Source organism: Tamandua tetradactyla, chromosome 17, assembly GCF_023851605.1.
Source record: "Tamandua tetradactyla isolate mTamTet1 chromosome 17, mTamTet1.pri, whole genome shotgun sequence".
NCBI classification, from domain to species: domain Eukaryota; kingdom Metazoa; phylum Chordata; class Mammalia; order Pilosa; family Myrmecophagidae; genus Tamandua; species Tamandua tetradactyla.
Genome location: NC_135343.1, coordinates 13,908,924 through 13,922,573, shown reverse-complemented (window position 1 = coordinate 13,922,573; position 13,650 = coordinate 13,908,924). Strand labels below are relative to the sequence as shown.

The 13,650-nt window shown below is 40.8% G+C and overlaps 1 protein-coding gene across 2 annotated transcripts in view; it reads left to right on the top strand.

Moving 5' to 3' along the window:
* Positions 1-3,265: 3,265 nt before the first annotated feature.
* Positions 3,266-13,650, top strand: part of COX7A2L (cytochrome c oxidase subunit 7A2 like) — a 63,061-nt gene continuing 52,676 nt past the window's right edge. The window contains exon 1 of one of the 2 annotated variants that reach the window (XM_077134083.1): positions 3,266-3,377. In XM_077134083.1, the coding sequence (XP_076990198.1) occupies positions 3,366-3,377 (12 nt within the window). In that variant the 5' untranslated portion in view covers positions 3,266-3,365. Of the gene's footprint in view, positions 3,378-3,563; positions 3,718-13,650 lie in introns of those variants that run through there. The other variant, XM_077134082.1, reaches the window with a different exon arrangement.

Genomic DNA, 13,650 nt, shown 5'->3' with positions numbered 1-13,650 from the left:
CAGTACCTGGAAACATTTAAAAAATTCTAATTTTATGCCTCTGGGGACTTTGTATTATTTGTGTATACATACATGGGTTTATAAAAGTCACATATGTTTTTTTGTGAAATATGCCAACCCTGCAGATACATGTGAGGCACAGAGTGATCAGAAATACCCCCTGACCTCAAGTTGGAGAAGGCTGCTGCTCACCCTGCCATGGATATTCTCTTGGATCTTTGCCTCAACATTCTATATGCCTTATTTTTAAGGATGATGTTAATGTAAAATAGCATGAATCTTGTTCTGGATCTCAACTTTTTCCTATGCATAATTAAGTGCATTTAAAATGATTTAAAATAAATTATGAGTCATACCTCAGCCTTCCTTAACCAGTGGAATGAAATGTGATGTGTCAAAATTGAGTTAAATCCATAATCTCTGTGGATGTGCTTTTGACTTGCTCATAAAGAAAGGCAGGCAGGCAAAAGTGAGGCAGCTTCACACACTGTATTGACATTCAACAACAAGAAGGTCAGAGTAGGGAGTTGATGTCAATATGTTCATCTCGTACCGCAATAAAGCTGTCCCAGCAACTGTAATCCCAGCTGCCATTTCCCCTCTTTTGGGTGAGAAACGTGCCATTCAGACCTTCAACTCCTTTGCTACAAAAACACATACTCCAATGCTTTCACAAAGATTTTTTTTTCAATATCAATATAATCTAGATTTCTGGTTTCAGTAAACAGACAAACTAACTTAACTTTCCCATACCAGAGAGGGCTTTATTTAACAAAAAACACTGAGATGACAGCTGAGATTTCTAATTCTGCTGCATGAAAACTACTGAACAATTGCACAGCAGGTGTCATCATTCAGAGCATTAAAAAATTCATTTAACTTTCTGTTTTGTTTTTCAGTATTTTTTTGGGGGGGATGCTGTTCTTGGGGTATCACTGGCAATTTTAAATGTTGGGAAAATATTTCTCCATTCTCTTTCTCTTTCTCTCTCTCTTTTTGTTTTGTCAAAGAAAGGGTAGACACAGACAACAATAAAAAAGATTACATTGTACCATGTATATTTCATTCTCCTTTATCGGGAAAACTTAGACTGGACAAAATCCACACACACAAATGCAGTTTGCAGATGCGAGGGCAAAGAAACAGCAAAGCAGAGCTTCTTGGGGACTTGTGTCCTGAAGACCCTCTGGAACAAATGTTCGTTACTCATATATTTCTACTTCCAAGTGGTGACACCAAAGCCCTGTGATATATGAGCCCTCTGAGGACAGGGAAGGGTTGGAAGGAGCCAGAAAGAAGAGCCTGTGATGACCTCAACTTCTATAGGGCCCTACATGCTTTAACTCTGCCAGGCCTACCAAAAGTCAATTTTTAAAAAGTCAGTTCTGGGAAAATAGGAGAATTAAAAAATTAAGAACTAATTCACAAGGCAATTCTATCTATATTTAGAACAACTCAATTTAAAATTTATATTGGACATCCATCCATTCCCTGAGTGCTTTCACAGAGCCGAGTGCCAAAGGCCATTTAGCACACAGCCCTCCCCCATGGAGAAGCAGCAGTGCTCTGATTCACCTGGAGCGCAGGGCTGGCCTTTGCACTCACTCAGTTCACCTGGTGATTGCCAAGATTCCTCACCTCCTGGGCTGTGTGGCCACTTCCCCTAAGAAAAGAATCTGGGGAACAACCTGAAGTGGATCATGAAAAAAGAAAGATCATGTCTTTGATGTTGGGTGGGATATGCAAATAAGAATGAGAATAGGGTGTCTTAGTTCTGTCAGAGTGTGCTGTGTTTTATTTGGGAAATGAGACAAAATCTTCCCATGATCAGCCACTCCATGTGACATCCCAACCCACACTCTGCTACTGACATTTTATCTCCCACTGAACAGCCTGGCTGTTGTAACATTTTCAGGATTCTTAATTTATGTCTTGCAGGATCTAAAATCAGATGGCAGGAACTTTTAAGAAAATAATCAGTGTTGACAGGCACCTCTATACTTTAAAAAGCTGGTACACCTTCGTGCTGTAAAAGTCGGAGAACGCGCTCTAATTTCTTCTTTCAAAATATGTCCAGAAGCCAATGGGATGGAGACAGGGAACTGTCCTAAATCATTTCTCTTTTCAATCTCAGCTCTATGAAAGCCCTTGCCTTCTACCCCATGTTTGCTAACAAGTTCATTTTCCTTTCTGGGTATGAGAGATTCCAGCATTTAATTAATTTAAATTCGAGAACCAAGAAAAGCTTATGGTAACTAACATTCTTATATATAGTCCAAGAACTAGGAAAAGTAAAATGACCCAAAGATCAGATCAGCAACTCAAGATGTGTGTAAGCTTTACAGCTTACCAAACTGTTAATTATCAGAACATAAGTGAGGGAAAATATGATGACGATGATGACGATTCCTACTTCACAGAAGAGGCAACTGAGGCTCAGAAAGTGGAAGTGATTAGTTCCAAATTCCATTTATGAAAAATGCTATATAAAGATTAGTTAGTCTTCTCCATCAGTTTGCCACATACTTTCATAAATGCACAACAAGTGCACCTCTAACATCCTCGTGAAAACATATGATAGATGATATGGCTAAAAAAAGCCTTGCTGCATTCCTGGAGAGTACAAATCTTATATACTCCTTTTATACAGTACCTTACACAGAGTGGAGGCTTAAAAAGCATCTTTCAGTTGAATGGAGTACTACCAGAAGTGAAAGTGATATTCCTGGATCTTTCAGGCTCAAGGTCCTGCATTTTCAAGTGTTCCTAGTTCACTCTATGCCCACTTCATTTGTCTCAAAGGGCCCCAGACCAGGGAAAGGAGAAATAACCAATTTTCATAGAACTCACGTAACAGTATCAACCAATTCTGAGAAACTGTAAAATTGACTTCCCGGTGCCTGAAATTTAGGCCACTATAAATGTCCTCTTCACAAATGCCAGGAGGCGTTGGTTCTGCTACCTAACCGTTCTCAGTACTAAACAGCCCTCAGCAGGAGCTTTCAGATTTCATTTGCTCCCACACCCAGGCTGACAGTAGAAGCCCGACGGCCTGGACCCCTGGGCAGACTAAGGGTAGGGTGCTTCATGAGGTGATCTAGGTGGGGGAGAAAAGAAATGTGACTAAAAGGATGGGTTGTCAGTAAAGGAAGAGAAGGTCTCAGCCCAACAATCAGAGGGAGGCACCGCAGCCCCGGCGCTCACCGCCCGACGAGGAGGGCTCGCTCCGCCCCGCCCCCTCACGTTCAGCCCCACCCCTTCGCACCAGGCCCCGCCCAGACTCCCCAAGACGAGAGGATGGGCGTTGACAGCCTCCGTCGCGCCGGGCGCTTGCGCATTTCTTAAGATGTCTCGGCATTGCCCAAATGGAAGTGTCGGTATGCCGTCCCGCATTTTCTTCAAACTCCGCTATGTAGGCTTACTGTGATTTACTAGATCCACTGTCGGCTTTCTTGACGCTAAGAGCATAGATTTTTCTTCCCTGCTATAGCTTAAAATGGCATATTTTAAGTTAGGCGGTCCCCGGGCAGCCCGCCTCCTGGCGCAGGGTCCTGGGGCTGATCCTTGGGCGACCGTTTGCGAGGCCGGGTCCTTTTCTGGGGCGGTCGCTCGGGCAGCGGCTGTAGGAAGCAGGACACCGGCATCATGTACTACAAGTTCAGTGGCTTCACGCAGAAGCTGGCTGGAGCGTGGGCTTCTGAAGCCTATAGCCCGCAGGTACGGATCGCGCCGCGGGGGTCCTGCATCAGGACTGATGGCCCGAGCCCTCCGCGCCAGGCATTAGCCGCGCTGGAGCAATGCAAGGCTTCTGACCCGGGTTCTGTTCTGTTTTCTGCGCACCTCCTAGCGCCTACCCACGCCGACTTGCGGTGGTCGTCGAAGCTCCTTTATCTGGAGCTGCTTCCCCGGCGGGACAGGCCTGGAGCGGAGTTTGGGTCTGACACTCGTCAGGGTTCAAGGTGACCCTCGGGGTCGTTGCATGTCTAAGTGAGGTGGCTCGTGGGGTCGACAGGGCCCAGGATGTGACCCAGTGGGGTCCGGAGTTCGTCCTCCCTCTCTTGGAGGAGGTCCACATTTTGAACTACTCGATCCCCCGTTGCCACTCTTGTGCCACCGGCCTTGAAGGCAGCCTCGCCCAAGATCAAGGTTGAAGAGCGGGATGACGATATCGAGGGAAGCCATGGGCACGCGAGGGAATGTGAGATCCGTATTAAGGGTCTTTAAATGGCTGGGGGAGCCTGGACTAGGCAGTTACAGACTACGAGTTTACAGTTTCCCAATTGTAAAATATTCGTATGACAGGTGCCCATTATATGGGCGGTCTGGAAAATGTTCAGACTTCACTCAGATTCTACCAATTGGAATTTCAATCTCCAGCCTCAGTGTTACAGCTATGAGGGGCTTTAGAATCCCAGATAGATTTGGCTCTAAATCCTGATTCTGCAGCTTTAATTGTATGACCTTGACAAAGTTGTTTAATTTATTGTAAACTCAGTTTCGTTTAGGGCTGTTTTAGTACGGATTAAATGAAGTGTGTGTCAAGTGATTAGCAGCCTCTGGTATGTGGTTGGTATTGGGTAAGTGGTAGCTGTGCTCCAGAAGCTGAGCCTGAGATAACCGCATTATTATCTCTCATCCTCATCAAGTATGGTGGGCAGCGTAAAGGATGCTCTATGATCGTTGCTTTCCTCTCTTTTTTCCTGTGGGACCCTGCAGCTCCCCACAAGGGAGATTTCAACCAAAGATTAAACGTGCTGTTAGCTAGGATGGGGAGGGCAAGCGAAAGGGTAAGTTTTTTTTGGAAGGTGGGGTTGGGGAGAAAGAGTACAGGTGTATAAAGGTTGAGCGTGTGATTTGTCATGTCTGGTTGTAGGCAGCCAGGTTTGTGAATATGGAATTCGATAGAGAGATCAGGGTGTCTGCAGCCCATGGGTGGTAGCAGAATCTGTGGTGAGAACGAGGTCACTAAGGAGAGTAAGGAAGGATGATGGGACCAAGATTAGACTACAGAAACAGAAGGGAGGGTTGAGGAGGAAAATTTAACAAAAGTGCAGTCCAGAATTAGAAGAGAAACCAGCTGTGGCATCACTGAAACCAAATTGTTATACAAATTGTAAGAAGGAATTGTTACACATTATAGGAAAATAAACTTTTCATCATAAGTGCTTTTACTATAAAAAGGTGTATTTTTCAATGTATAAATATATAGGGTTAGGGTTATAGTTCAATGGGTTTTGACAAATGCATACACTGTGTGACCCACACCTCTCTATCAACATATAGATCATAACCTCACTCCGGGGGAGTTGTCTTGGACCCTTTTCCTTATATTCTCTTTCCATCTTCCTGTTCTGACTTCTATCTCCATAGATCATTTCTGTTTCTTTTTGAACTTTATATAAATGGACCACACATATTTTTTTCAATATATATTTTGAGGTTCACCCATGTTATGTGTAGCAGTAGTTCTTTTGATTGCACAATGGGATTTCTCTGTATAAATATACCACAATTTAGTCTGTTGATGGTTGTAGATATTCTTTATTTAAGGGTGGTGGTGGTCGTGGTGGTGATGGTGGTGGAATGCATGGGCTGGGAAACAAACCCGGTTCTTCCACATGGTGAGTGAGCATTCTACCACTGAACTACCTGTAGGTAGTCTTTTTTTTTTTTAAATTTTTTTTATTGTTAAATATAACATATATACAAAGAAAAGAAATAAAAACAATGATTTTCAAAGTACACTTCAACAAGTAGTTAGAAAACACATTTCACAGTTTGTTATGGGTTACCATTCCACTATTTCAGATTTTTCCTTCTCCAAAACACTGGAGGCTAGAAGAATTTTTTTTCCCTTTTTGTGAAAAATAACATATATACAAAAAAAAGCAATAAATTTCAAAGCACATCACAACAATTAGTTCTAGAACAGATTTCAGAGTTTCGTATGGGTTACAATTCCACAATTTTAGGTTCTGCTCTAAAATATTGGAGACTAAAAGGAATGTCAGTATAATGATTCAGCAGTCATACTTGTTTGCTATAAACTATACAGATATTCTTTTAATAAAGCCTTAATACAATCTAGATTTTGTGGCCTCGTGAGGCAAAAGTAAAATTTTAGACTAAAAACTGACATCTTGAAATTATATTGGCACTCTGTAATTGACTAATAGTAGAGTGGGGTTACCTGGAGAGTCATTCGGTACAAAGAGGGCTTTCAGATTTCTAGCATCTCTTGAATTGTGTTTCTCTTGAGAATTCTAACTTCTTAAGATATGTTAAAATAAGTAAAACTGTAGGCTTTATATGAGTGTGGATTTAGAAGTGGTTATGACAGGTGTTCCCAAAACCACGTGTTCTGACTTTGGTAATTAGGAATACTTCAACTTTTCCTTTACTTGAAAACATTAGCACTCTATGAATGTAGATGAGTGTAACCTTTAATATTATGTGAAGTGAATAACCTAACATGAAATAACCTAACACATTAAATAATCTAACATGAAAAAGCTGGGTCTGCAACATTAGCATAACTAGAGATTTATAAATCAACTTCATGTCAAGTAGTTGTTGGGAGAGTATTTTCCAGTGACTGATTGAAGAGAATTTTCCTTACCTTTCTGTGTGCTATGTCAAAAATAAATTGTGTTCTTTTACATGCAACAACATGGATATACCTTGAAGACATCATGTTGAGTGAAATAAGCCAGACACAAAAGGGCAAATATTGTATGATTTCATTTATATGAAATACCTAAAATAAGAAGTTCATAGAGACAGAAAGCAGTAGATTAGAGATTACCAGGGCCTGGAGGGAATGGGAATGGGGAGTTATTGCTTAATTGGTACAGTTTCTTTTGGGGTGATGAACAAGTTTTGATAGTAGATGGTGGTGATGGTAGTACAACCTGTGAATGTAATTAATGCCACTGAATTATACATTTAAAAGTGGTTAAAATGGCAAACTTTTGTTATGTTACCACAGGAAAGTTAAGATTGAGGTCAATAAGCACATAAGATACTCAACATCATTAGTCATTAGGGAAATGTAAACCAAAACCACTTCACACCCAGTGGGATGCCTGTATGTAGAAAAGACAGACAAAACAAGTGTTGGTGAAGATGGGGAGAAACTGAAACTCTACCACATTATTGGTAGGAATGTAAAATATTACAACCACTTTAGAAAACAGTTGGGTAGTGTGCCAGTTTGAATCTGTTGTGGACCACAGAAAAGTCAAGTTCTTTAATCCTTATTCAATATTGCTGGGTGGGATCTTTTAAATTGTTTCCATGGTGATGTGACCCGCCCCAACTGTGGGTGGTAACTTTAGATTAGATGGTTTCCATGGAGCGTGTCTCCACCCATTCTAGGTGGGTTTGCTTACTGAAGTCCTTTAAGAGGAACCGTTTTGGAAGAAATTTTTAGACCTGACAGAGCCCACGCAGCCAGAGACTGTTGAAGATGTTTAAAGAAAATGTTCCTGGGGAAGCCGTTGAAGAAGCCAGGAGAGAAAGCTAGCAAACATCACCAGGTGCTCTTCTAGCTGAGAGAGAAACCCGAGTGTCACCAGCCTTCCAAAGTCAAGGTATCTTTCCCTGAATGCCTTGGATTGGACATTGTTATAGCCTTGCCTTAATTTGGACATTTTCGTGGCCTTAGAACTGTAAACTTGCAACTTAATAAATCCCCCTTTTAAAAAACTGTTCTGTGTCTGGTATATTGTATTCTGGCAGCTTACAAGCGAAAACAGGCAGAATCATACAAAGTTAAACATAGAATTACCCTATGAACCAACAGTTCCTATCATTGGGCAGAATGATAGTCTAGTTAAAAGGGACTGTGAGAATGAGGGAGGGGAGTGGGGCTGTAGGAGAGAGCATTGATGAGGTAAGTTTGACTATGGTGGAAGGATGTAGGTCATGAAGGATCTAGAATGGTAGGATTTAATTTTATGAGAAAAGAGTGGGAATTTACAAAGGAACTTGACACACATAGTTGTGGTAGAGTCTTGTGCAGAGGTTGAAACAAAGGCACGCTTCAGTTTCATGGTGACTGAAGGATTATGACTGCAGAAGCAAGTGTTATGACTAGAGCTATGCTTTGAAAAGATAATCAGACTAGAGTGGAGCCGGAAAAGGCCAGTGGCAGTGATTCCTGTAACATCATTAAAATAATTCAGGGTCTTTTGTGTAGGAATGGAGAAAGACTCCGCGGTCTGGGAGAGAAGAGCTTGGTGAATGATGATAGGGATGTTAGGGATAAGGAAGGAGGACTCCAAGATATCTGGTCAATGAGAGGATGGTGGGGCTTACTACAGAAACAGGAAGCTTCAGAGAAGGCTTGTGAGGGAAACTGAAAAGTGAATTTTGGACATGCTAAGTGTTAGATATTAGGAGGATGACAATACTTAGTTGGCAGTTAGAAATGAAGGACTTAAGTCATTGTAGATTGAAATTGTTTCCAACTTCAGATCAGTGTGAAACGGTTGGTAGATTTCTGCCATTTAAAAATTAAAATTTGGAGGGATAATTCTCTTACTTCTCTACCTCTATCCTCTCCGAACCCAAAAAGTAGAAGAAAAGGGAAACATCAGGTTAGCCAACTTTGGGGGAAAAATAATGTTTACTTTTCTCTTTAAGAATTTGGAGCACTAAAATAGACTGTAAGCAAGAAGTAAAATTAATAAACATGCTTGAGGTTGAATGGCTTTTAATTTTGGAAATAGTAGACTATGTAAATAGCCGAGAGAGTTGATATTAGAAAATAACATCTTATTCCTTCTTTATTTAGGAGCTACTTATTTTGTGTCTGATTTATTTCACTTAGCGTTATGTCCTCAAGGTTTAGCCATGTTTTCATATGTTTAGGGACATCGTTTTGTCTAAATGCTGCATAGTATTCCATCATATGTATATACCACGTTTTGTTTATCCACTTGTCTGTTGATGGGCACCTGGATTGTTTCCATCTCTTGACAACTGTGAATAGTGCCGCTATGAACATCGGTGTGCAAATATCTATTTGTGTCACTGCCCTCAACTCTTCTGGGTATATACTGAGTATTGGTATTGCCGGGTCATAGGACAACTCAATATTTAGTTTTCTGAGGAGTCACCAAACTGGCTTCCACAGCAGCTGAACCATTTTACATTCACCAACAGTGGATAAGTGTTCCAATTTCTCTGAATCCTCTCCAACATTTATAGTTTACTGTTTGTTTAATAGCAGCCATTCTTATAGGTATGAGATACTGTTGTCTTAATTTGCATTTCCCTTGTAGCCAGTGAAGGTGAGCAGCTTTTCATGTGCTTTTTAGCCATCTGTATTTGCTCTTCAGAAAAGTGCCTATTCATTTTCTCTGCCCATTTTATAATTGGGTTGTTTGTTCTTTCATTGTTGAGCTGTATAATTTCTTTATGTACACAGTATATCAAGCCTTTATCCGATATGTAGTTTCCAAATATTTTTTCCCATTGAGTTGGCTGCCTCTTTACCATTTTAACAAAGTCCTTTGAGGCACAGAAGCTCTTGATCTTAAGGAGTTGCCATTTGTCTATTTTACCCTCCCAGCTTGTGTTTTCAGTATAAATTTTAAGAAGCTACCTCCTATTACTAGATCTTGAAGATGTTTCATTACATTTTTTTTCTAGAAACTTTATGGTACTGATTCTTGCATTTGGTCTTTATCCATTTTGAATTAATTTTTTATATAGGGTGTAAGGTAGGGGTTCTCTTTCATTCTTTTGTCTATTGAAATCTAGTTCTCTCATGCCCATTTATTGAAAAGACTATTCTGTCCAAATTCAGTGGATTTGTCCATAAATTTGGTGGTCGATCTCTGCAATCTCGATTCTATTCCACTGATCAGTCCCTCTGTCCTTGTGCCAGTACTATGCTGTTTTGACCACTGTGGCTGTATAGTAAGTTTTGACGTCAGAAAGTGATAGACCTCCCAGCTTGCTTTTCTTTTCTTTTTTTTAAATTTTTTATTAATAAAAAAAAATTACAAGAAAGAAACACAAACATTCCCAACACATACACTCATCAGTTCACAATATCATCATCACATAGTTGCATATTCATCATCATGATCATTTCCCAGAACATTTGCATCAATTCAGAAAAAGAAATAAAAAGACAACAGAAAAATAAAGCAAAAACAAAAAAATTTGCATACCATACCCCTTACCCCTCCCTTTCATTGATCATTAGCATTTCAAACTAAATTTATTTTAACATTTGTTCCCCCTATTATTTATTTGTATTCCATATGTTCTGCTCATCTGTCGACAAGGTAGATAAAAGGAGCATCAGACACATGGTTTTCACAATCACACAGTCACATTGTGAAAGCTGTATCATTATACAATCATCATCAAGAAACATGGCTACTGGAACACAGCTCTACATTTTCAGGCAATACTCTCCAGCCTCTCCATTACATCTTGGATAACAAGGTGATATCTGCTTAATACATAAGAATAACCTCCAGGATAATCTCTCGACTCTTTGGAATCTCTCAGCCATTGACACTTTGTCTCATTTTACTCTTCCCCTTTTGGTTGAGAAGGTTTTCTCAATCCTTTGATGCCGGGTCTCAGCTCATTCTAGAGTTTTTCTCAATCTGTTGATGTTGAATCTCAGCTCATTCTGGGATTTCTGTCCCATGTTGCCAGAAAGATCCACACCCCTGGGAGTCATGTCCCACGTAGACGGGGGGAGGGTGGTGAGTAGACAGGGGGAGGGTGGTGAGTTTGCTTGGCTGGAGAGAGAGGCCACATCTGAGCAACAAAAGAGGTTCTCTTGGGGGTGACTCTTAGGCCTAATTTTAAGTAGGCTTGACCTATCCCCTGTGGGGTTAAGTTTCATATGAACAAACCCCAAGACTGGGGGCTCAGCCTATAGCTTTGGTTGTCCACACTGCTTGTGAGAATATCAAGAATTCAACTTGGGGAAGTTGAATTTTCCCCCGTTCTCACCATTCCCCAAAGGGGGCTTTGCAAATACTTTCCCACTCACTGTTCAAATCACTCTGGGATTCATCAGGGCATCACCTGGACAAACCAACAAAATCTCATGTCCTACCCAAAGTTCCATGTACTTAAGGTGTTCAACCAGCTATCTACATAAGTTATATTAGGAGATGCACTAGTCAAAATATAAATTTGTACCAAGTAAACAGTTTTTGCTTTAGCTCCCTCATTTTTGAAGAACAATTTTGCTAGATATAGAATTCTTGGTTGGCAGTTTTTCTCTTTTAATAATTTAAATATATCATCCTACTGTCTTCTTGCCTCCATGGTTTCTGCTGAGAGATCTACACATAGTCTTATTGGGCTTCCTTTGTATGTGATGGATTGCTTTTCTCTTGCTGCTTTCAAGATTCTCTCTTTCTCTTTGACCTCTGACATTGTGATTAGTAAATGTCTTAGAGTATGTCTCTTTGGATCTATTCTCTTTGAGGTATGCTGCACTTCTTGGATCTGTAATTTTAAGTCTTTCATAAGAGTTGGGAAATTTTCAGTGGTAATTTCCTCCATTAGTTTTTCTCCTCCCTTCTCTTCTCCTTCTGGGATACCCACAAAACGTATATTCATGTGCTTCATATTGTCTTTCAATTTCCTGAGTCCCTGCTCATATTTTTTGATTTTTTTCCCTATATTTTCTTTTTTTTTGCCAGATTTCAGATGTTCTGCCCTCCAGTTCACTAATCCTATGTTCTGCCTCTCGAAATCTACCATTGTAGGTTTCCATTGTTTTTTTTCATCTCTTCTACCATGCCTTTCATTCCTATAAGTTCTGTGATTTGTTTTTTCAGATTTTTGATTTCTTCTTTTTGCTCATTCCTTGCCTTATTTATATCCTCCCTCAATTCATTGATTTGGGTTTTGATGAGGTTCTTCATGTCTGTTCGTATATTCTGAATTAATTGTTTCAACTCCTGTATGTCATTTGAATTGTTGGTTTGTTCCTTTAACTGGGCCATATCTTCAATTTTTCTAGTGTGATTTGTTATTTTTTGCTGGCGTCTAGACATTTAATTACCTTAATTAGTTTATTCTGGAGATTGCTTTCACTTCTTTTACCTAGGGTTTTCTTACTGGATGAATTTGTTGTCTATCTGTTCTTTGACATTCAGTTCAGCTTTTTCTGGACCTCTAGCTTAAGTTTTATTTAACAGAGGAGAATTTTTCAGTTCTTGTTTTCTTGTTTCTTGCCCTGCTTGTATGGTGCCTTCCACCCCACCCCCATGCTTAGGAGGGTCTACTTACGTATTATAGACCCCAGCCGGATTTTCCCAGACCAAACTGGCCTCCGGAGGAGGAGGAAAGAGTCACCTGCATCAGTTTTCCCGTAGGGTGAGACCCAGCAAATTTAAAGACTTTCCTGTGAAGTCTCTGGACTCTGTTTTTCTTATCCTGCCCAGTATGTGGCACTTGTCTGCCTGCAAGTCCCACCAGCATAAGATGATGCGGTACCTTTAACTTTGTCAGACTCCCTGCTGGGGACGTGGTGGAGACAGAGGAGAGGTTCTAGGCTGGTTTTAATGGCTTCAAATTACCAAGCCCTGGTGTCTGAGTTCCTTGAGGGAGGGATTCCACCTTAGTTGGGCTTCACCGCTCCCTTGGAGAAGGCACAGGCTCCAGACAAGCCCTCAAACGAGTTTGTTTCTGCCTGTATCTGGGGCAATTGCAGCCTGAGAAGTCCTGCCGCTGTATCCAAAGGCAGTCAAGCCTTTGTAGAAACACAGCCACAAAAACCTCTGTTTCCTTCTTTTTTTTTCCCCCCACTTTTTCTGTCAGCCCTGCCCCCTTGGCACCGGGGCAAAAATGAGCAACCTCCGCTTTGACCAGGTTCACCTAAGCTTGGGGCCTATTTTTGGTAGTCAGAATTTGTTAATTAATTCCACAATTGGTGTTTGGTTGTGTTCAGCCACTGCTGCTGGTGAAGTCTCTTTCCTTTCCCCTCTGGGAAGCAGCCTGTGGGGGAGGGGCGCCGGCTGCCACAGCTTTGGGAACTCATGGTTCCTGGGGGAGCTTGCAGCTGGTCCAACTGGCCCATACTGGGGTATGCTGTGTGTCCAGTCACTGATGTGGCCCCAGGAGTTGTTCTGTACTGTTTCTGGTTATTTAGTAGTTGTTCTGGAGGACGAACTAAAATGCGCACATTGTTAAGCTGCCATCTTGACCCAGAAGCCTTGCTTTTCTTTTTTAGAGTATCTTTAGCTATTCAAGATCTTTTTCCCTTCCATATAAATTTGCTAACCAGTTTTTCCAAGTCTACAAAGTAGGTTGTTGGAAATTTTATTGGTATTGCATTGAATCTATACATCAGTTTGGGTAGAATTAGCATCTTGACGATATTCAACCTCCTGCCCATGAGCATGGAATATCTTTCCATCTGTCTACATCATTTTTTATTTCTTTTAGCATTTTTTTTTTTGTAATTTTCCGTGTATTAATCCTTGACATCCCTGGTTAGGCTTACTCCTAGATACCTAATTCTTCTGGTCGCTATTCTGAATGGAATTTTTTCTCATAGTTGTCACCTCAGACAGGTCATTGCTTGTGTATAGAAACATTACTGATTTTTGTGCATTAATCTTGTATCCTGCCACTTTGCTGAAATAGCTCAAGTATTTG